Here is a 25,173-nt window from a genome sequence, read left to right on the forward strand (position 1 = left end):
ATTTTGACGTTTTGTAGAACGAAATTTTCCAATCTGTACTTACATTTGTACAGTTTAAAAAAAAATCGTGACCCAAAAGCTAAATTTCATGACTTTCATGACCGTTTTCTGATTTCGTGATGACTTTTTCGTGACATTCGTGACCGATAGACACCCTGTTCAGCTATTTGTCTCACCGTTGCATCAATTTGTCGAAACCCTTTAAAAAAATCAGTGCTTTGGCTATTTATCACTTTCCTTACATTCCGTTTAACTTCTTCACCAGTTGACAGGAGATCATTTCGGTTATGTCGAACCTGAACTCTTCTTCAGGGAAACGCAGTTCGACGTAATCGACCTGGTCTCTTCTTGACAATAACACCCACCCCCATTTAGCACGCAAACAAGACACACAATTGAAGAATTAAGGTGGGAACGGCTTTCCCAATCTTCATACAGCCTCAATTTAGCGCCAAGTTACTTCCATCATTTACCGGTGTTAAAATCTGCATTGCAAGGTGAACGTATCGAAACAGATGAATCAGTGAAGCGGAATGTAAAGAGAGTGCTAAATAGCGAGAGCCTTGATTTTTTTAATTTTTTATTTTTAAGGGTTTGGATAAATTGCTGCAACGGTAAGACAAATGCCTGAATCTCAATGGGAGTTATGTAGAGAGGTGAAGAAGGACCCACCTACACATGTATGTATAGTTTACAAATATATCTTAAAAAGTAAATATTTTACACTTACGGAAACTTACATATTGACCGACCCACGTAATTGGAAAGAAGTTGAGCAAGAACAATCATATTTCTTTTGAACCTCTCGATGGCAGAACTTTCTTTGTCTTTCTGCGATGAGTTTGTAAGTCAAAAATTTTCTGCAGGAATTTTGCAAGATTTTTTTGCAGAAGAAACACTTGTGACTGTTACAAATACGCTTTACGCGACGTAGAAAAGAGTTCAAAATATATTTATGCGATTCGTCCGTGCATTTAAGATATCTACACATGTCAGGCATGTTTTTATACTTTGCTGTTGGCTATTTTTTTTTTCCTGGCAATTTTTCTGCACAGTCGCGGCAAATTTTCTGCAATCACATCGCAGATCGCGGCATGTTCTGCTATGGGGCACAAATGTAAAAAAAGTGTTAAAAGAATTTTAGACCGGGGAGCGGAAACTGGTTCTATCGTCTTAATTATGTGTTCATTGTCTCATAAAAGTAATCCTGGCTTTGTCGCCAAATAATGATTCTTCCCGGTTGCTTTCGACTACAACTGTCCTGGCGTAGAATGAGTGTAAAACAGATTACGGAAAAGTAAAATATATACGTAATTCACAATGGTTCACAGCACCTGAGTTTTAACTCATTCTTACCAATTAAACAGACAACTTAATAATTTATACGCAATCTTTGATAAAGAACACAAAATAATGTTAATTTAAAATATTACAATTATTCAGAGTTTCAGGACTAACTACTACATGAGTTCTACACCTTAATCTTTCTTCTTAGAAATTATAACGAATAAATGCTAAACTTACATTTAAGCTGGTAGTAAAACTATAAAAATAAAAGTAATTTTTTGTCATTTGTTTTATAATTTTTGGATGTAGGATAAATTACGAGTGGCCTTTTTAAAATATACTTTTTGTAATCTGATTTGTTTATTAATTTAACTCCCTTCTTTAATATCACATTATCACGTATCGTCGCACTTTAGCTTTGAAATAAAGTATGTGCTCTTAGCAGTTGTTGTACTCTGTCGTTGTACTCACGTGAACACAGCTCCACGAAGAAATATTAGCAATAACAATAAGCTGCATCAATGGCGGCTCTAGTTGCTGGTTAGGGAAGTCCCATGAATATAATAATGAATACTGATGGTCTTCGGAATTGATTTACAAACTTTGCGTCACTAAGTAACTTCAATGTTTGACAATTCACTAAATTGTAATGTTCAGATTGATTTAAAGTTACAATGGCTACGCGTGTCAGACAACCATATAAATATTTAACTAATTAGAAATGCTGGGGAAACTTTCGAAATTCACTCTACTATCACAACTGGAAGAAAATAAAAATGATATATCCACTGTTCGACTTTTGCACGCACACCATATATTCAAGAGAAAAGGTTTTTCAATCAACTGCCAAAATATACGAACTAGAAGAAAGAAAGAAAAAAGCTGTTCTGCACTCATTGTCTTATAATGTCTAAATGTAACAGTTAAAAATCTAATGGATGTCCCAAAATTCACGCAAGATTTGAATTTTGTGTCATTTGTGCGGTGAGGTATGATAGATAAATGAAAAAATAATAAATAAATAAAAGACAGCTAACAGTTCAGGGTTATTAAAAATGGAGCGCTACACGAAGAAACAACGCGTTTTCGTTATTGAGCAGTGTTTTAAAAATAATGGAGGTTTGGCAGCTTTAGTTTGCACTTTTGTACAAAATACGTCGGAATAAAGATTTAACTTCATCAACTCTGAAGAGAATAATTAAAAAAAATAGGGAGACTGAATCAGTTTGTGACCTTAGACACTCTGGCCATCCTTCAACAAGTAGATCAACGTAAAACATCGAAAGCAGTTCATGAGAGTGTTGTTGAGAATTCAGGAACATCAATTCGGTACGGTGGTCAGGAATTTAACATTTCGAGAAGCTCTGTACACCGTACTCTAACGAAAGATTTGCATCTTCATGCTTACCAAGTTCAATCGACTCAAGAACTGAAGCCTACTGACCACACACGTCGAATGGAGTTCGTTGAATGGATTCTGGAACAACAACAAGTTGATATTGAATTTCCGAACAAAATCATCTTCAGGGTAAGGCTCATTTTCATCTTGAGGGCTTCGTTAATTGACAAAAATGTCGCATTTGGGGTTCAGAAAATCCACGAATGATTGTTGAGAAACAAATGCATTCACAGCGTGTCACTGTTCGGTGCGGATTTTGGGCTGATGGCATCATTGGACCATTCTTCTTCGTAAATGCGGCTGGTCAGGCAACAACAGTTAAAGAGTGCTCGCTATAGCGACATAATGAACCAATTTTTTGTGCCGAAATTGGAAGGTATGTATATGAAGAACATTGGTTTCAACAAGACGGTGCCACATGCCATACAGCCCGAGAAGTAATTCAATTACTGCATAAGTCCTGGTTGTGTAATTGCCCGTTTTGATCAGAATTGGCCGGCTAGATCATGCCATTTTACGTCATAGGACTTCCGTTTTTTAAGTCTAAAGTTTATGCTCATGACCACCCACCCCTTGAAGGAGGAAATTCAGCACCGTATCAACAAAATTCAGCCACATTTATGCAAAACAGTCATCGAAAATTTCAATAATAGAGTGCGTAATTTTATCAAAATTACTTCTTGGGGAAACTTTTGGATACCCATTACTTTGCTTATCAAATTAACGAATTTGCCGCACTTTTAGAATGTTCATGTTTTGCACCAGAGAACCATTTGATGTGGCCCTCATGTACGGAGCTGCATGCGGACTGCGATTTCATGTTACACGGCAAAGCCGCAGTATTACAAGAAAAGAAAGAAAATACAGTATTTCTCTCCTTGCAAATAAGGTTGAAATAATATAAAAATTGTTCGCAAAATCGATTCCAAATTTTATTGATGTTTCTAGTGTTATAGGTCTTCAACAGTTCCATTTTTTTCTGTCAGTAAAACACTCAAGAAAAACTTTTAAAAGGTTCTGCTTGCTTTTCTTGCTATTAAATCTTATAATTTTTAATTAGTTGAGCTTAATTCTAATGTAAATCACCTGAAATGGGTATCTTATCAATAAACTAAAAACTAAAAAAAAATAAATAAATAAATAAAAATTTAAAAAAATAAAAAATAAAAAAATGCCCAGTTTTTCTCCTCCAAATTATTATAGATCGTTTAAAAATTTTACTATGTATATTGTGTGAAACAGCTAGATATGTTTATTTATGAGTGAAAACTTCGGAACAGCTTTATTTATTAATGCAAACATTTAATTTTTATACACTTACCCTACCGGTACTAAATTCCGTTCCTTATGTAACTCGTGATAACACTGAAAGCTCACAAAGAATGTGCCGTTTAGTTTAAGTTTTTGAATGATCAGTAATTTGGAGGAACAGCCGTGAGTACCTTTGAAGATATTGGTAATTGAATTTTATTACAGGAACATCTAAGGGTGGGTAAAGATAATACTTACGTAATTACATTCGTATACACGTACTTGTAGTCCAGAAATTAAAATCATATTCCTCTATTGCCATATAAACATCATTGAACTGTATGTTGCCGTAAAAACACTAAGTTTCAGCAACTTCTTTGTTTGATAATAAAGCATTGTTGTTCGATATTACTATTGAAATGGAGCTTTCAAAATGTAAATTTAAGTTGTGGCAACATCAAATATTAAAATTCCATTTAATAGCTTTTATCCTTTAATTTATAAACCGATAAATAAATTACTCCAATGAATGAAAATGCAAAATAGAACAGATCCAGGAAAATTCATCTGGAACATCTCCAGTACAACAGTCCTAAACCTTGGGAGAAAATGGAACATTCCAAAAAAATTTGCATTATACAACGTAGAGTTTTGAATTACGTATAGAATTGTCTTCGGCTACACTTTTCAAAATTTATCAGAGATAACGTGTGTTGTTGGTGCAACGAGAATATTGATTATATAAACCACATTGTATTTAAATATAAATTAACCAAAAAAATAGAGATCCAACTTGTTAACGGTACTATACAACATTCAAAGATAGGCCCTTTTTGCTCAGAGACATATTAGCCTTGAGGAACAAACAAGTTAATAAAAGCTTCGTTACAAAAAAAAAGGGGGAAAATATTACAAAGAAAAAGAAAGAAAGGAAGATAGAAATAAAATCTCTGACTGAGAGAAAACAAAAACAAGCATTAGGTTTCAAAACTTTCACACACACACACACAAGAAAGAGAAGAAAAAAGAAAACAAGTATAAGTTGCGTCATAACAAAAGCCTTCTATTTATAATAAACAGAGTGGAATTGCAATGGACATACAGGTGTAAAACAGTCTTGGTGCTGATAAAAGGCGCTAAACTTCAATAAGTAAACAAACAAAATAGACATAGTTTTAAACAATGTTTCAGCAATGTTCAGCCAAACATGGAACTTCAAATAACAGCAGTTAGAAATGGAAAGTCAGTTATGCCCTGGTTTTTTTTAAGGGTACCCTCTCAGCATTTGCATTTGGATTGACAATCTGTACAACATGACTAAGAGCTCTCTATCAAGACCCTTTTGTAAACACAGTTATGACCTCCTACCTAATAGCGTGTAAATTCCTTCTTTCACCTTCGTACAATACTGATCTTACGTGGCAGGGATGCACTGTTACGTAGCATTTCACAGTTCCTCGATGGGGCTAAGACACGGGGAGTTTGGTTGCCGTGGAAGATGCTGTAAGTCTGCAGTGTGTTCCTTGAACCATTCGTGCGTAGTATGTCCACGATACTTTGGTTCGTTATGGTCTTGGAAGACACCATCGCTATGGAAGAAAAGTAACATAATTGGATATACCCAATCTACCATAAGATCGCGATTAGCGCTTCGTGGGGTTTCTGCCAAATACGCATATACCATCCACGGAGTGGATAGAAACCGTGATTCATTGGACCAGATCTTCTTCGAATCTTGTATTATCGAATCCCCATGATGAGTCGTTGTCTTTCATGAGGAGCAGGTGACGCTTGGCGCGTCTACTGAAATAGCCCATCCATGGGAGTGTATGCCTCATGATTATAGCAGATATGTTTACCAGAGAGCAGAAATGTATAGCAGAGTTGACCACGATTTCATGGGGATGGGGACATGGTGGCTCAGTGGTAGCGTTTAATTTTAGTGCGTGGGGTCTGTGGTTCGATTCCCACCCAAGTAAGTTTGTTGTGAACAGCACCGTGTTCGTGGGTTTTCTCGGGGTACTCTCGTTTTTCTACATTCTCATTCCACCGATTCTACTATCATTACTGAAGATGTAATTTCATTTTAGCATTGTATTGAGTAAGGTGGTTGCTCCACCATAGTCCGTTTATGAACTCGTACCAGTCGATGAATGCCACGCTGTTACCGACAGAGTAACTATGCGTCGTTTTCTGCAGTTTTATCGGCGGTTCTTCACTTCCTTCCGTTGACACTGGTCTTGATACTGTATTTGAAAACCCCACTAGCCCAGCTGTTTGCGTGATCGGGGCACGTACTCTTCTGCGCTCACGATTTGATTTGTGTCAAGCACTGATAAATCTTAGTGTTTACTTATCATACTCTAACTCTCGCTAATGACTACCTGAGTCTGTAGGTATACACAACCGAGGTGCGCACTTTATCATCACAAAACTCACTTGGCATCAAGGTTGAACTACGATTCGCAGGGTATGATGATAATTTAGTGATCGGCCGGTGTACATAAGGACTGTCGATATGCAGTTTTATTTTAAAAAAATCTGTCGTCCATCTCTATTTGAAACGCCCTGCATTCTTACGTATAGTTGGAATTGAATCAAATAAATGTCTTTTTTCTTTAGATATTTATTTAGAGCCAAAGTATTAGAATTTTCAACATACGGTTGTGAGAATATGGCCTTCTAGAGCTAAATGGATGGCCAAGATTATTTTTTTAAATAATAATAATAATAACAACACTATAGATAACTTATATGAGTATTCTGTTATTGTTAATCTTTTGTTATAAGGATATCTGTTTCCTTCCATAGGCCGGATGGATTCTTGTTTGACAAAGAAGCAATTCTTGAATACATCATAACAAAGAAGAATGAGATTAGCAGAAAAATGAAGGAATATGAAAAGCAGAAACGGAAAGAGGAAGTAAGTAAACTATCTGCACAGTGTGAACCTAACTAAAGAGTAGTATTACCTTCTTGTCTTAAGTTTCAGCGACTTTATAGATTTCTCTGATGACTATTAAGCTCTTTACGCCAGACATAAAAGTATACCAAACGCTTGTGTTAACTATTTCTACTCTTTCTGTTGATATCAAATGGAAATAGCAGGGCATTCGTTTCAAGTCTCGGATAAGGAAAGGATAAATAATAATAATAATAATAATAATAATAATAATAATAATAATAATAATAATAATAATAATAATAATAATAATAATAATAATAATAATAATAATGATGATGATGATGATGTTTGTGCTTAGTGAAGCACCTGTTCTGATTATCTTCATCGTAGACGTTTCAGCGACTAGTTGGTCGCTTTCTTTAATATGACTTCTTTAAGGACTTTTACGTTGCTTGAAGATTCATATTACCAATAACATTCCTGCACTGTAGAATACATTTTTATCAAAACTATCTTCTTACTGGCTCCGAATTTACTTGTTTAATTTTAAGGGAACACACTGAAATGTTTATGAGTAATGATCCGAGTTCGTTTTCGTTCCCCACTTGCATTGCCCTCTGTTCACAGGGTTCATATTCACGGATGAAAAGCCGATATATTTCAAGTGGAATGTTTTTAAATTTTTCTCACGATTATGCCTTTTGGGCTAAAGGAGAAGAATAATTAATGAAAGTGAATGATTGTTACATTAAATTTTTGTGCTCTCCCACCGGGAATCGACTGTAAAGGTATTTTACGACATAGTTACGCAGCAACCGCAATAAAGAGAGCTAATTATCAATAGATTTATTCAATTCTGTAGTGTTGATATTTTTATTAGAATATTCCTAGTGTGTTCAGAATATCTTCATCCTTTCCGAGTGGATCTGCTTGTTGAACACTGTCGTGCAAACACAACCATTAGCAACGGCGTATTCCATTAATCAAACTCGATGTAAAGAAGAGGCGATGTTGATTGCAGTGATGTACTAATCCAATCTTCAGTGCTGATGATTAGGAAATTTAAGCTGTAAAACACCTCACACTGTGAAATGTTACCGTCAGCTTCTTTGTGTTAAAAATAGACTATTGATGTGGATGGCAACTTGAATCCCTTCAATTATTTGGTACTAAATAAATAAATAAATAAATAAAAAGTTGAAAACTTGAAAATATGAACAGTGTATGCACTCATTGGTAAAATGACAGTTAACTGTAAAACTTAAATTGTTCCAACACGTGACACGCCAAGATAAATGAAATTAATAAGTCAGAGACCCTTAATTTCAAACGTCTTGGTAGCTGTAGAATCCACATTCAGTGTTTGCACTAATATTCTCAGTTTATAACCGTAAATTAGAATTTGGTAATTTCAGAAAACAAATTAAGAAATTAAAGCGCTTCACTTAGACTTCAAAGAAAGTCGAACTCCAAATCGAGAAGTAATCGATTCTTAAAACTAATTGCCTGATAGAAATATGTTAACTGATCTTATAGCTTTACATGCAGAATTTCAATTTAAGTAAGATCTTATAAAGGAAAAAATAATTGGCAACTATGAAATTGTATATTTCCCGTCCTGTTTGAAACTCTTATAATTATGGTGTCCCATATTCTACCAGTGTTTCTCTTATCTGAATGTAAGGTGGGATTGTTATAATGTAAAACGATTCAAATATTTCTTTCAATAAGAAACGAGCTTTCATGTAGAACTTCGACATGTGTCAACAGATGAGAGAAAACTTCATATGTATAATTAGATTTATTAATAACTAACTGATTTCGATAACAAAGACTTGTAGTTGAATTTTATGTGATTGTGATATAAAAATGCAGCTGGTCATACACAGTGTGTCTACTAAATTTTAACTCTGGCATTATCAGAAAATAATGCAGAATAGAAATACCTTGATGGCTGTTAATCTTCAGTATATAACCCCCTTTGTTGTATACAGGTAGTTGCACGGTTGTATAGTTTCTGGATTATTTTCTGGAAATCTTCTTGTTCGACAGTGTTGAGTTCCTTCGTCACAGCCCTTTGGATGTTCGAAATTGGGCTCAACATGGGAGAGTGATTCATCACCAGTTATGATTTTCTTAAAGTATTCTGGATCATTTTCGGCTAGTTGAACCCACTCCTGACACGACGACACTCGGTCTTCTTTTTGCTCTTCAGTCAGACTGTGGGGCATAAATCTTCCTCTTCTGTAGATCTTGGTCCACGATCTTTCGAACAGTATTCTTACCAATGTTCAAATCCTCCGCAATCATCCTGAGGGACTGACAGCGATTTTCAGGCAGCTTTCGTTTTTCGAACGGTTACCGGACATTCAGGTCTAAGGTTGTCCGTGACCATCTCCCGACCCTCATGAAAACAACGTTGCCACACAAAAATGTTCGGTCGGGAAAGAGCATCATTGTTATAAGCTGTTTGAATCATGTCCACAGCAGGCATGTAGCCAGGATTTCGTGAAGGAAGGGGGAAGGGGGGTCCGTGACATGAAATACTGGTCATCACACCAGGGGCTCGATCATTCTAAACTATTTTACTGGAACATATATTGGTTCGCGTAGCCAGGATTTCGTAACACGGGGGAGGGGGGATGACTATCAACATATATTGGTTTCTTAGGACAATAAAATGAGGATATGTTGGTAAGTATTTTAATAAACTATGAAGGGATCTCAAGCAAAATAATAATAAAAAAACGTATTGAAAAAGATTTTACAATATTTACGTCCTTCCTCTGTTCATTCAAATATAACAGTTTTCCTTTCATTATAAAAAGTACAGCTTAGCTATTATAAAAAGTACATATTCACTATTATAAAACGTACATACTCAATAATGTCTTGTAAAATATTTTACAATATCTGCATTCCTTTCTCTGTTGAATCAAATATTAACAGAACTTTCTTTCCACATAAATTTTTGTTTTTATTATTCCTTCAACTACTGTCTTTTTCAAGTGACATGTTAAAGAAGCAGTAAAAAATTGTTTTTGAAATAACATGTTTGATACTGCAAGGATGCAATGTCGAAAAAATTATGATAAAAAAATGTCCACGATGCTCCACAATGAGACTAGGCTTTCGGAAGCTTGAAATTTCCCTGACTAGCAGCAGAAATTCTGAGAATTCCGTAATTTTCCTAGAAATTTCAAATTCCCTGACTCTTCCAGGATATCTCGCTCATCTCTCCACTATGTATTGCGAATAATACAAATCTCCTCACAAGAAAGAGTAACCAAAAGCTTCCTGTAGTTCTTATTTTTAATACTGATCCTTCGTTTTCTCATTTCATTTTGTTTCATCCTTCCTTAATTTTTTTCATTTCTGGTCTCGAGGGGGTTCCGGACCCCCCTCTTGGCTACGTGTATGTCCACAGTCTCCGTGGCTGTTTTGCCAAGTTTTACACAAAACTTGAAGGTTACTCTCTGCTCCACTTTACGAACAAAGGAAACATAGTTCACTAAATTCACTGTAACTCACAAAATTCGAAACATAAATTCGTGAATTCTTTACACAACACACTTGGTACTGAAAGCTACACACAATAACCGCTTGGTGGCTCCAGCTGTTATCGTACAGTGTTACCAGTCATGAAACTTAGTAGACACACTGTGTATTATATATAAGTAGATGGATTGTTAAATATTATACTAAACGTAAAATTGTCAATATTTTCAGGAGATAAGTGTCCAATATGTGTCATTGATAGTGATTGTGTAAGGAAGTCATTTGTGAATGTAAAATGAGTTTTACCTGAAATGTTCCCAATATATTGTGAGGAAACCTAAAATTTTCTTTGGTATTGCAAAATAGGTGAAAAGGCAAGAAATGGATGGCTAAAGTATAAAACGAATGTGGCTCATAACGTATCGCGTACAACTGCTTGGATTTCCGTTGTGTTGTAGATTGAGTCATCTTGTTATATGTGTCGCACTCATTCTTTTCTTGTCATAACTGTGTCTGGTGTTACGAGTCGTAGGATAATCTTTTTAATATAGGAAGCATTGTTTTTAAAGAAAATTTTTATATAACGTTTTTTGTGGCAAATATTTCAGACAGAGTTGGCAGAGCTCGCAGCAGCCGAAAAGCGATCTAAACTGAATGATTTTTTGAAGAAAGAAAAAAACATTGTCAGCGAACCTGTGAAAGCTTTTAAGTCAGGTATTATAAATAACTTAACCTTACTTTTGGTTTGTGTGTATATTTCGTAAAATCCTGAAAAATCGTCTTGAAAATACCGTGAATATATGTCGATTTTTAGATTAATTCTATCTAAGATTAACTTTTTATCATCCGGAAATATCCATTATGGTGATTCAAATACTGAGAATTAGTAAAATTATAATAAAAGACCAAGTACTTACTTTCATCTGACTTTTCTATAAATCATGAATATTATTTCCCGAGGATACTAAGAGATAAATTAGCGAAAATTAGTGTGTAAAAATATAAATTTATTCATGACGGTTTCAAGATCAGCCAGGTGGCATTTTTGCCGATCCCAAACGTTTCAGCATTCTTGCCAATTTGATGTCGAGAGCAGAACCCAAACAACCCCTGCGGGGCTTCTAACCCGTTCCTACTACTACTACATTAGCTGTGGATCTATATAGTACAAGGGCAAACTTACTACTACTACATTTACTGTGGATCTATATAGTACAAGGGCAAACTTATTTTAATGAAAGAAGTTTAATGAAAATTTTAAAAAAATAATCGTTAAATCACTTTTTGAATATTATTTTTAATCTTATTTTAACGAAAGAAGTTTTATAAAATTTTTTAAAAATAGTAAAAAAAACTGTCCGTAGGCAGGATTTGAACCCACACCAAAAACGATTTTCTTTACTAGCATGTTGCGCTAGCCCACTCGGTTACCAGAGCCGACAACATTTGTTGTTTACTTTGTGCTATATGTAGATCATGACTCGTGATATCTTATCTGTATCGGCCAATCAGATCAGAGGATATCTGAAACGTTTGGGATCCGCAAATATGCAGCCAGGTGTGACTATTTACATTGAACTAATTTGTGTTGAAATGAAATGAAATCTTTCAGTTTAACGTCCCATGATCATGCCCTTTGTTGTAGATTAAGGGAGCAAGTGAATAATGATGCAAGAATTAGTGGAATGAGAAAGTGAGAGGAAGAGAGGTAAGCGCTCTACCACTGAGCCACCTTGCACCCCCCCTTTCCCTAATTGTACTGAATCTCCTATATTTCGAAACGAAGAGGTAGCTGAAAACTCCCTTTTTACTGTATATTTGACTTATTTTCACTTGTATCATTAAATATTATGCAATTATCTTATATGATTTTGAAAATCTTACGTTATTATTTTTCAGACGATAACGAGAAAGCATCTGTATCTAATATGACACAAGGGAGAGATAAACACCTTCCAAGTTTCTGGATTCCATCAAAAACTCCCGAGTGCAAAGAATCTACACTCAAGAAACCGGTAAGTGCTTGATATAATGTTGAAGGAACACTATAGTTCAACACACTTTATTCTACTTTTTATGTAGGACAAACAAAAAGCATCAAAACTCGGTAAGACCCCATTTCCAGCATAAAAGTAATAACTTGCAATATGTTGGGCTAAAGAGCACAACTATTATATCATAATGCTTCGGTAAGTGTTGTAATAGTTAATTGTATTTTTAATCTGTTTATTTATTTAGCAAAATTACTTAAGTACCTCGTAAGCCATTTCACATTGAATTTCTAACAGTACAGGGATATTATAAAGTCCTTGCTATAAAACAAATGCTAAAACTTTTTTTTAATAATATTGTAGTGAAATAAATGTGAAGATCTTTATTACATTTTGTATCATCATCCATAGATACACCGCCGCCATCATCGTCACACCTCCAGCTGAGCTCCGTTGATATCCATACATTCCTGCAACACCGGCGAAATCCGTGGATGTTATTCCGTCTGGCGTCGTCAGAAATGTCATGGGTATCTTCACTAATCTTAGCTTCCAGGTCCTGCAAGTCTGTTGGTTTTTCCACCTGTGTCTTAACGTAACCCCATAATCAGAAATCAGAGGGTGCTAAGTCGGGGAATCTGAAGGGCCAAAGGGTGGGGCCTCTGCGCCCAATCTACCTGTCAAGTAGCTTATGGTCTAGGTTGTCCCTGACGACTTATGCAAAATCTTGGGGGGAGGGGGGGCGCTCCGTCTTGCTGGTAGTGGGTGTGATGCTTGATTCCCAACGTAAGCAATTCGGGCATCAGGAAATTTGTAAGCATTTGAAGGTATATCTCCCCTGTCAGAGTATTTTCGTCGAAGGGAAACGGCCTGTAAGGTGATCCATTGATACCGCACACTACATATTCACTTTCCGGCTCTCTCTTTCGTGCGTTTCATATTAATGAGGGTTTTCAGTTCCTCAAACAAGACAGTTCTGCCTGTTACGCTGCACCGACACACCTCGTCTGAAGTTTCGCTGCACCAACATGTCTGATTTCAGTTCTGCATACCAACAGACACACTGTGCTTTCTCTTGTACTGTCGCCATTTTCATTACCTTTGTTGTCACCAGTGTTGCCAACCAAAAATTTACAGATCATCGCACAATTTAAATTGTATTTGAATGCAATATCATTATTAAAAAAAAAAAGTTAAAAACATTTGTGTTATAGCAAGGACTTTATCACAACCCTGTACAATAAATATAACAAGAATTTAAATCAAAATAATAGATAATTTGAAAGCGAACTAGGAATACATTTTAAAAGCAAATTGATACTAACCTTGATAATGCATGTTTCAATGTTAATTTGCCCCGAGTAGCTATCGATTCACGAATGGCTGAGTAAAGATGCACGCTTGAATATTTAATGGTTTGCTATGACGTCAAATAGCATGAATTGGTTGTTTTCGAGTTAACTTTCCTTTCCAACACCGAGGCTGTATAAGACGTGGCCGTCCACTTACAGCGTAACGTAAAATTCGAACCACATAACCTTCTCTGGAAATGAAACTCCAAGAGAATATACCGTGCTGCTAACCGTGTAGCCACAATGGAACTCAACAAATTATCATGTTTGACGTGATTGCCGTAGCGAAATGGATTAGTTCCTTGTATTTTATAAAACATTATTACAACAGATATATTTAAAGTTCTGTAAATAAAAATGGATAAAATTTTGAAATTGTAACCAATCCACGGTTCTATTATTTTTATACGAGCTTGCAGTGCATTTTAACTAGCATTTATTTGTTTGTGATATTTCTCATTTTCTGTAAGAAACACAGAAGCTACAACATTCTGAAATCATATATTTTTTTTTTTTTTCGCAATGAGCAATATGGCTTTTTTATTCAAGAGACCAACCAGGTTCTTTTGCAAACTGTTCGACACCAAACACCTTTTGATAAAACACAAAAGCGCGTGAGAGCAAGACTATTGTGTGAATCTCAAGGCGTAACTGAGCAGAAGATCAAACGAACGATAACACTTTCAGAATTGCCAATTTGTTCGGACTGTTTTCTGTGTATCGTTAACCTAAAACACTTGTCAATTCTTTACATTTTCCATTGAAGTTAGTTGGAAATATTTATAGGATAATATGAACGGTGAGAAATCCTTGTTTGATTTTTCTCAAGGAGGTAAAGACTTTCGTTGTTACTCGAACTGAGCAGATCAGCCTAAGGGCAATTACCATACATTCATATACGGATTTTCATACGTCAGCTAGTACCGTCTTAGAAAGGCTACTGGGATTTTCCAGTTTTATTGATAACACCCAAATCCAATGCTGAGGAACTTCGTATTTCTCAGGGACAGTGCATCAGTGTACTCCAATGGAACCTTGGTGGGTCGTCCTTCAAATATTGAATATAGCCCAGTTGTATTAACGTTTTATATTTTATACAGATAATGTAGTGAAAACACGCTAAAGTGGCTGTTAATGGTTTTCGATTGTGGGAGAAATTAAATCGTTTCTTGTTGTTTGCCCACTAAGAGATCGATGTGGACCTGTTAAGGTAATTGTGGTAGTCCAACCATCCATCTTCAAGCCGCTTAAAGGCTAGTAGAATCATCATGGCAAGGAGTCGAATTCATCGCAGTCTTGGATAATCACTTGTTCCCCTACGCCAGTGACCCTCTAAATTATACCCTTCCACTTGTGAAGTAAATATTTATGTATTTAAGTGGTTCGAAGTGTGAAAATACTAGTAAGAAGGCATCATAATAATGATAAAATTTTAAGTGTTGCAATCATTCATAATCTTAATATCTCTTTTAATGTGTGCAAGTGCTTATGTGTTATATTTTCATATATCGTTTCTCTGGAGATATGCAATAGTTATTCAGTATCCAGGTGACGTATTCGAATTTCTTTTATAAGGTTGTTGACATTTCATGAACCTCCTACATCGTTGCATATACAACATTTACCTGTTTGGAGAGAACAGAATCTTAGTCTCCCCATATTTAAAAGTTATATTGGCAGTTTTTTCTATGTATTACAAGTACAGTACAGCGTCGATTATCCGAACGTCGGTCAACCGAACGACCGCTTAACCGAACTGTGTACTCGCTTGCACCTGTTACTCTCCCACCCTACCGTCCATCATCACCCTCACTCCCAAACCAAGTTTCCCACAGTAGTCGCCGCACTGAGCCACCGCTGGCGAAACATTGCTTCTAATGGGGCCTTCATAAGGCGCTGCTGACCGGCCAAGCCGCCAGTCGCTGTGTTTCAACAATCAGCACACTTCTGTCGGTTTGGCATTGGCTGTAGAAGTAGCGGCAGTATCAAAGCTGTTCACAGCAACAGCTGCGCCAGCTTAGAGTTGAGGCGTGCCGCTCCGCGCATGGCAAATAAACATGTACAGTTCGATTATCCGAACAAACCAGTTTTCCGAACACCCATGTCCCCCAATTACTTCGGATAATCGACGCTCTACTGTATTAAAAATGTCCAGTTAACCGACTACTCAGGGCATTCTTTGCATTTTTTTTTTCTTCCTTTTAACATACTAAGTTCCCGACAGAGACTGACGAAAGTATACACCGTCCGAATTAAGTAGTGAGACTGATTTTATTGTGACGAAACAGTGAATACAATCCGTAAACCAATATGTGCGTTCGAAAGAGTAATCCCTCTTCAACGATCTGCCAAACCGCAATGTCGCATGCAAATCATGACGGAAATACGACGCCATTACCAGCAGTTACTGAGAAGCCCTCGAAAAGCATGGAGCAGAGAGCGAATATCAAATTCTGTGTTAAACTGGGTAAAAGTGCCAAAGAGACGGTTGATTTGATGCAGAGAGTGTATGGGGATAAGTGTATGTCTCGTGCACAGATCTTTAGGTGGTGTGAACATTTTAAACGTGATGTGGAATCGATTGAAGATGTACCTCTGCCCGGTCGTCCAATGTCTGTTCATAACGAAGAACTCATTGGAAAGGTTCGTGAACGTGTGCAAGAAGATTATTGCGTGACTGTGAGAATGATGGCACATGAGTTTGGTGTTAACAGGCAGACAATTCGTAAGATTTTAGTGGAAGATCCGGTCAAGAAGAAGATCGCATCGCGGTTTGTACCACACTCATTGTCTAAGGAGCAAAAACAAAAGCATGTTGCTTATTATCGTGACACCTGTAAAAATAAAAATTTCCTGCTTTCCATTGTTGCAGATTGACAAATGTTGGTTGTTATCGTTATGATCCAGCTAACAAACGTCAGAGTGCCCCAGGATATCCAAAAGACAAGAAACTTCGACTTCAGGAGTCAAAAGTGAAGACAATGCTTCTGTGTTTCTACAACAGTAAGGGTATCATTCATTATGAATTCGTACCAGAAGGTCACACAGTGAATGCCCAGTTTTGTTTAAGTGTTTTGGAGCGTTTCATGAAGAGAATTCATCGTGTTTGGAAGGGTATCATTCATTATGAATTCGTACCAGAAGGTTACACAGTGAATGCCCAGTTTTATTTAACTGTTTTGGAGCGTTTCATGAAGAGAATTCATCGTGTTTGACCTGAATACTCAGCCCCAGGCAGCTGGTTCCTTATTCATGACAATGCACCCGCTCACCGGGTAGTACTTGTTTAGGAATATTTGGCCCCAATAAACAAGGGTGTGTGCTGCAGCACACCCCCTGTTCTCCAGATATGTCCCTCTGCGACTTTTTTCTGTTCCCTAAACTGAAGTTACCGTTAATAAGACGACTTTTTGACAGTGTTGAAGATATTGAAGCAGCTGTGACAACGGCATTACGAAACATACCACAAACTGGTCGTTCTACTTCTTGCGGGGTCGTATCACTCACTGTATTGACGCAGAAGGGATGTACTTTGAATATTAATAGGTATTACTACATTATTTTTGTTTAGTCACAATAAAATCAATCTCATTACTTAATTATCGGTGTAATTACTACTCTTCTAGGCTAGACCGCAATTTTAAGGTTACGAGAAATAACTGAGTTCAACTCTTATTCAGCATTCTTTATTCAGGGACTGGGCAGTAGTAAACGATTTAAAAAAAATATATTGATGCTTTCTGTTCTTTACACTAATTTAGTTGATAAATCATACTTTTGTATAATTGATATATAATCATCGAATATTCTTTTATCACTTTTTTTAAAAACATTACAGGACAAAACTGTATACTGTCCAATGAGCGGGAAGCCATTGAAAGTGAAAGATTTAATTGATGTGAAGTTCATGCCTGTGAATGACCCAGACGACAAAAAGGCTCTGATTGTGAAGCAAAATAGATATATGTGTGCTGTTACACACGATATTTTAAGTAACGCTGTACCTTGCGCAGTTCTGCGAACCACGTGAGTATTAATATTTTTCATTTTCATTTTGTAAGCACTTTCCTGTGTATTTTATTATCTGGAGAAACTCTTAACTTCTCTTAGGATTCGTACCAGCAGCACTCAGTGTTCTCAGTTATTTGTTCCAGAACATATGTCTATCACAACAGTAGATTTGGCCTCACCTTCCTCATAAATATACTTACAATTCTTCCTCCAGACTCTTCCGTATCCCTCACGAAGAGATGAGAAAACATACTACAATCCTGTGAGCTAACCGTCCCTTGTTCTTTACCGGCTGTAATACCCTGCTTTACTATATCTGCTCCGTTTTCCCATACACTTTTTATCTTTGATATGTTATTACTATTACTATTATTATTATTTATTTATTTATTTTCATTCTACAGTATCTCTCACTTTTTACTGTTATATTTGATATTTTATTTATTTTTCAATTTTTGTTAATATTATTTTATTTTTATATTTTTATTTCTCATCTTCTTTCTTATATCATGCAGAATATTTTTTCATGTACTATCACTTCTGTGTCCTGCACCTCTACCGACCTACCAGTCCCATCATTTTATACTCCATTAAATCACACCCTGGTATATTATCACCTGACCATGCATGGCAATATGGCGTTCGTTTGGCAATTTTTCTCTGCTCTTCAATTATTTTTGTTTTCTTCTCTCTATGTGATAACTGGTTTAGCGAAAGAGGTATAGTGCATTTTTTAACTGACAAATTTATATATTTATTTATTTTTTTCCTAAATGCACTTAAATAATTTCATATCAGACCATTAAACAGTTTCATATCCGGAATTTTACTACTAACACACTGGAAATATGTAACTATAAAAATCTGAGACCGACATAGCCATATTCGTATATAAATGTTAATCGCAGCCACGGTAGGAACTTACATTATTAAAGAATTGTATTATTGTAAGTAGTCCATGCAGTATGAAGAAGCTTCGCATATATAACTTACCTTTAATAGGAATTGCACGATTCGATCAAAATACAAAGAACGGATCGTGACTTACGGAGGGGAAGGCGAGGGCTAAATGCTATGTTCTTAGAAACTGTCGAGAGTATACCCACAAAATGTTTTAGCATTACATCACTTGTTAATATTGAGTATTAGCTGAGCGTTACTGACGCACTACTCAACAATGAGGAATTTCTTCTTCTTTTAGAATTTTTAGGTTCAAAGGAATTAAGAATTGTATTAGTTTTTCCCCTATGTTTTGAAGAAAGAAAAAAACAAAATTGTGTGCTGTAATGTTCTTTAAACAGGCTTAAGATGTAGCTCTGTGTTTTGTGTTGTTGCTGTTAACTAATAAAAGATTATTGTTGCAGAGGTGATGTTGTAACAATGGAATGTGTGGAGAAGATTATTAAGAAGGATTGGATTCATCCTCTTACAGGCGAAAAACTAACAGAAAAAGATATAATCCCCATGCAGAGAGTAAGCATCGGCGATTTCTTTATTTGTTTATGTATATTGATCAATATCAGTACATATTATTATTATAGATAATGATTTACATGGAGGTGTATTCTTCAGTGCTGCTTTGCAGATTATTCTGTTTTAAAGGAATTATAGATTGCTATTCTAATAGATACGAGCGGGAACCCAAGAGAAACCGGACGTCTGTTCTAAAAAATAATCTATTAAGTTCTTTACAAAATCCTTTCAGTCTCCTTCAAAGTACTCTCCGTTAAATGCGATTCTTTCTCTAGTCTTCTTTCCCAGTGTTTGAAGCACCTTTGATACTCTTCAACTTTTATATCGTTCAGTGCGCTTTGCGTTTTTTTTTTTTTTTCTTTCTTTCTTGCCTTTTAGATTTTGTTTAATTCTCGGAAACTGTCATCACGTTGGTCAAAATGTTTGGATCACTTTCAGTCTAATTTTTCAAGTCCGGGCTGCATTTTCGCGGATCCCAAGAGCTTCAGATATCCTCTGATCTGATAGGCCGAAAGAGATACGACATCACGAGTCATGACATATATATATAGCACAAAGTAAACGCCAGCTGCTGTCGGCCCTACTGGCCGAGTGAGCTAGCGCAACAGGCTAGTAAGGAAAATCGTTTTTGGCGTGGGTTTAAACCCTGCCTCCTGCCTAAGGAAAGTTTTTTTTATTATTTTTAAAATTTTTACAACACTTCTATTGTTAAAATAATATTCAGAAAGTGATTTAACGATTATTTTTTAAAAAAAATCATTAAACTTCTTTCATTAAAATAAGTTTGCCCTTGTACTATACAGATCCAAAGTGATTTAACGATTATTTTTTAAAATTTCCATTAAACTTCTTTTATTAAAATAAGTTTGCCCTTGTACTATACAGATCCATAGCAAAGCAGTAGTAGTATTAGTAATAGTAGGTGACGTCATCGGTACGTGGCCAATAAGAATGCTACTTCAGCCATGTTTTGGCTGAACCTCTTGGAATCGGCGAAAATGCGTCCGGGCTCAAATTTAGATGAATGTTTTTGATCCTGTGTGAGCAGGCAAGAAACAAACTTATCGCCAGTACGTCTCATTTGCAAAACCTCACATTAGCACGAGCTCCAACTCACTCCTGTCTGTTTTGAAACATCCTCGATCTTGAAACGGCGATCCTCGTTGATTTGTTGGCAGATTTTTTCGATGTTTCCGTCGTTTCGAAATGATGAAGAGCACCCAGAACGAGCATGATCTCCAACACTCATCTCACTACACTTAAAACGTCCAAACCACTCAAAAAATTGTGTTCCGTTCATAGTATCCCTCATAAAAACCTATTGAAGCATTTGATAAGTTTTCGTTTCCGATTTTCCAAGTAGAAAGCAAAATTTCAAACACACTCTTTGTTCCTTTGAATCTGCCATAACGATTTCGCAGGCGGCAAACGAGAACAGTTGAAAAACAATAATATGATCAAACGTTAACCTCCTACCCAGACGCCACTTGGCCAACTGAATTAGCAAGGTTTCTACTAGACTCACTTAGCAACAGAACTCTGCTATGCCTAAAAAAGGCGGCGCTCTTTCAGTCCGGTTGCTTTTGGGTTCCCTCTCGTACACATTGTATAAGATGCGTGATATTGAAAAGATCCTACTGGGAATGTATTGGTATGAATCTTATGAAAATATGGTGACAACCTTCAAAGTCCAAATTTGTAAGTGTAAAACTACGCACATATGCTAATAGAAGCATTGTAGCAAAATACTTTCAACACTCAACGCTCAGTGCGGAGTAGGGAACCGCGGTGGCTTAGTGTAAAATGCTCACTTCTGGTGCCTAGGATCCCTGACTCAACCTTAGCCCGCGACAAGTGAGTTTTGGGGTGGACAAACACCGTATTCCTGTTTTTTGGGGGGTTCTCTCATTTCCCCCCACTTTCGTCATTCCACCATTAGCATCCAGTTCATCGCCATAGTCTTCCTTAGCATCGGTACATAATGGTGAGATGTTAAAAAAAAAAAAAAAAATCTTCGCAACAGCTAGGCTGCTGAGCGAAATCCGTCGAATGTTCAGGGATAGCACCCATTAAGCAAGGTAATTGCAAAACCTAAACAGTTTTGAACAGTTGCAAGAAACTTTTTCTAAGGATCTTGATGGCAATTGTTCTTGTTGTGTGATCTCTATCTTATTTTCTAAATCCACACGTATTCATTCCGTTCCTTTTTCGGTTATTCAAATTTACTTTAAATATGTAGTAGTGTTCAGAGTCTAATATTTTTAAAGCTTATTAGTCACATGTAATAATTCAGTTATTGTTCAAATGACTACAACTTTTCGAAGATTTCAAAGGTTACTACACGAGGATACAATAATAAAAATGCGCTTAAAAACCTAACTATTGGCAGCTTGCTGTTTGTATATTTGTAGATTAGACCAAAAATAAATTTAATAATAATAATAATAATAATAATAAAAAACTTGTCGTTTTTCTATTTACATCCTACAAGTCATAAAATTCACTACTCTTCCCTGGTATACACTACTTTCTCGCTAATCCGGCCATTTCTTGCAAAGAGGGATGTTGGATTAGCAAACGTGCCGGATTATTAAGAGTGTCGGAAATTGAATTTACCACACACAGTACAATACTTTATTTATTAAAAGGTTATATACATCATCACATAAAAAATAGAGAAACTTAATGCTTGAGATTTATCACTCGCTGTAAAACATGTCCCAAGTGTTCAGTTGAAACAATTAATATGCATTATCAGGCACGCAACTGCTTTCCAAGCAACAATAAACGGAAGCCACAATAGTAATGTATGTATTTTTCTGCATCTAAAGTATAAACAAATACAATCGTTGATAGATTGTAGTAACGTTATGCGATAGACACCAGATGTGGGACCGAATTACTGAGAGGATGGAGTACATAGGAACGGATTAGTGAGTGTCTAGTGTACTTACTTTCTCGTGGAAGGAATGAGGATGTTAAGGTTATAATTTTACTGATTTATCATGGCTATTTTAATGTTCCTTGTTTTGTATAAATTGTTATGTATGTGTACGATAAACAGGTATTATATTTAACGATGATTTTTTTCTTAGCTATTTAAAAAATCATTGTGTGAAGTCTGTTTATTTATCAATCTTGAAATTGCAGAAATATTTTTAAGCAAATTTCTTCCTTCTGAATAATTTTTGTCTTTGTAACAATGCTATATGCAGAGTTGGGCAGCGTTCAGCTACCATTTCTAACATGTAATAAATAACTTACTACTCATGCAAATTGTGTATTGTTAATGAAAAATAGGTTAGAAAGCTTGCCATTACATATATAATGGTCACAAAAGTCAGTATGATGACCACTTTTAAAAATCTCCACGTAAATGTTGTCCGTTGTGGTTGTAATAGTCGCGACATCTGTGATTGAAGGATTCCGTCACACGCACAAGCATCTCTCCCGGAATTGCACGCACTTTTTTCTGATTATTTTTAATATTGTCATGGCTGATACTCGTCTTGAGAATATGTTTAAAGAAAGTAATCACACAAGAATACTGGAAGGCTAGTTAATGTTTTTAAATCGGGAGGTCACGCGGTTTACGAAAATATTATGGGATTGAGTATAGCCCGCTCCCCCCAGTGATTTTTGACGAATCATAGTGATTCTAAGGATTCATATTAGTTGATAATGGATCGGAATCGCATGTTATAAAGATTTAAGATGTAAATCTTGTGGTAAGGAAGCTTTAGTATAAGTAGGAGTAGTAATAGTAGCGGTAGTAGTAGTAGTAGTTAGTAGCAATAGTAGTAGTAGGAACGGGTTAGAAGCACCGCAGGGGTTGGTTGGGTTCTGTTCTCGATGTAAGTAGTAATAGTAGTAATAGTAGTGGTGGTGGTGACTCTTCCTGTTCCGGTGGTAAAGAACTGGGGGGAGCGAGCTATACACAAGCCATATTGTGCAAAGTAGTCATGGGATGGCGAGCCGTGTGTGCTGTAGCTCCACCTAGGTGGAAACATGAAGTTTTCCAGTATATGCATGTATCGTACTTTAACCGCTGATCCTCAAAAAACACGGCTCTATCATCCCGACAGCTACAATGTCACACCACACTATCACTCTTCCACTATGGATAGATTTTCGATCCAATTTTTGTGGGTATTGATCACTGTAATGTTGCATGTTTTCTTTGTTCACAGCAACACCCAGTTCAAAATGAGCTTCATCAGACATAATCAAATTCCGCTACAAATTCTTGGCTTTGTAACCGCAGAAAGTCTTCACAGAACCTTTTCGTTAACTCACAATGACGTGTTGACAATTCCTGAACAACCTGTATTTTGTAAGGGTAGTAATGGAGATCGGATCGCAAAATACGCCGCATCGATTGGCAGAGAAGCAGCATGCTTCTTCGCAGACCGTCTTCTTGGACTATGGTCGATAAATCGTCTTTGCCTCTCAATATTTTTAGAGGCTTGTACAGTTCTTTCACTTCGATCCGGTTTATTGTCGATTACACAAGCTGCTTGTCTAAACTTATTAACCCATTTACTTATTGCGTGTCCTTCGGGAATAAGTGCATGACTGCCTGCTCGAAAAAGTTGCCTGAATTTTCTTTGTGTAACAACGAAGACTTTAACTATTTTAAAAATAAGTTTCCACAGTGAACACACGATGATGATGTTGTTGACCAATCCTGCAAAAATGGTGCAACAACTAACGCGGTGCATGCAATCCTTATCGCAGAGTCGCAGAGATACCAACCTCGCAAAATGGTAGGTGAACGCTTCCCAATCTTGTATTTAGCTCTGTATTGTTACAAACATTACATTGCGTATTTTATTTATTTATTTATTTATTTATTTATTATTGTTACTTCGTAGGGAGGTACTGGATATTCTACAACAAATAGAGAGTTGGAGGGAAAACATGAGAGGCCAGTTCTCCAAGCATAAGGGAAGAAGAAAATGTTTATTTGTAAATTATAACTTTATGTAACCTTTTATAAGATAAAACATCTTGTGTATATATGGCGTAATAAAAATAGTTGTAGCGGAAAAATATAGAATTTACGTTATTCAGCCACTATCAGTTGTGTTATAATTGTGTGTTAAGTAAAATGATTCTTTGTATGCATACGCATTGATATGAAAGACCGTTATAAAAACACGATGATACTTTTTATTGTAAAATTAATGTAGCCACTAGTTAAAATAGAAATGAATAAAATATCCATTAATTTTGTCAGTTCGAAGAATAAAAAAGATGGAAAAGAAAAGTTGAACTTAAAAATATACACTGGTAGATAATACTTCAAATTCACGACGGGTATTAAAAACGAATAAAGCCCCCGGTTCTCTAAGGAATCTAAATCTTCAAGCAATGCAAATCTAGACACCCAACAGGTCAATTGTTATACAACCTCACTGCTGAAAGGGACACGGAACTAAAATCAAATCAAGTGACCTTTGTTTTCTTTCCATGGAAGATCATCCTGTCACATCACACATGACATGTTGCACAAGCAGGACGACCCTTTATTTTGGGGGAGGAGATTGCGACATAAAACTTTGTCTTGAACTCAGAAATATGTGACAATGAAAATGGAGTGAGCAAATTATGAAATGTACGTAAATGGTACTTGCCATTGCTCAAGAAGAAACAGTTTGTAGCAGTATTATCTATTCTGCTTGTTTGCAATGGACACGATCATGAATAAAAAACTTTTATTTCTATAGAGCTGAATATGTTGCCAAGACAATGCAACAATTAATTTAGTAGTTTAATTACTTATAATTACAGTACTAGTAAGGTAATTGTTGTATACCAATTGTAACTATTTTTAATTAATTGTAGAATATTATAAGCGTACAACTAAAAATATCCAAAGATAAAACAAACCAATTGATGGATCTCATTGGCTTAAACGAAATAATATAGAGTGAAAGTCATCATGCGTAGTTTTCGAAAAATCGAATGTTTTTGTGAACCTAAAAATTGAAGTTCTCGATAACC

The 25,173-nt window shown here is 36.0% G+C and overlaps 1 protein-coding gene across 2 annotated transcripts in view; it reads left to right on the top strand.

Moving 5' to 3' along the window:
* LOC145662279 (nitric oxide synthase-interacting protein homolog) overlaps positions 1-24,219 on the top strand; it is a 37,339-nt gene extending 13,120 nt beyond the window's left edge. For both annotated transcript variants that reach the window (XM_081727673.1, XM_081727674.1), the window contains exons 3-8: positions 6,749-6,860; positions 10,949-11,054; positions 12,240-12,355; positions 17,522-17,709; positions 19,059-19,167; positions 24,042-24,219. In XM_081727673.1, coding sequence (XP_081583799.1) covers positions 6,749-6,860; positions 10,949-11,054; positions 12,240-12,355; positions 17,522-17,709; positions 19,059-19,167; positions 24,042-24,113 — 703 coding nt within the window. In that variant the 3' untranslated portion in view covers positions 24,114-24,219. The remainder of the gene's footprint in view (positions 1-6,748; positions 6,861-10,948; positions 11,055-12,239; positions 12,356-17,521; positions 17,710-19,058; positions 19,168-24,041) is intronic.
* Positions 24,220-25,173: the final 954 nt, after the last annotated feature.

This window comes from Thermobia domestica, chromosome 10, assembly GCF_964235325.1.
Source record: "Thermobia domestica chromosome 10, izTheDome1.hap1.1, whole genome shotgun sequence".
NCBI lineage: Eukaryota > Metazoa > Arthropoda > Insecta > Zygentoma > Lepismatidae > Thermobia > Thermobia domestica.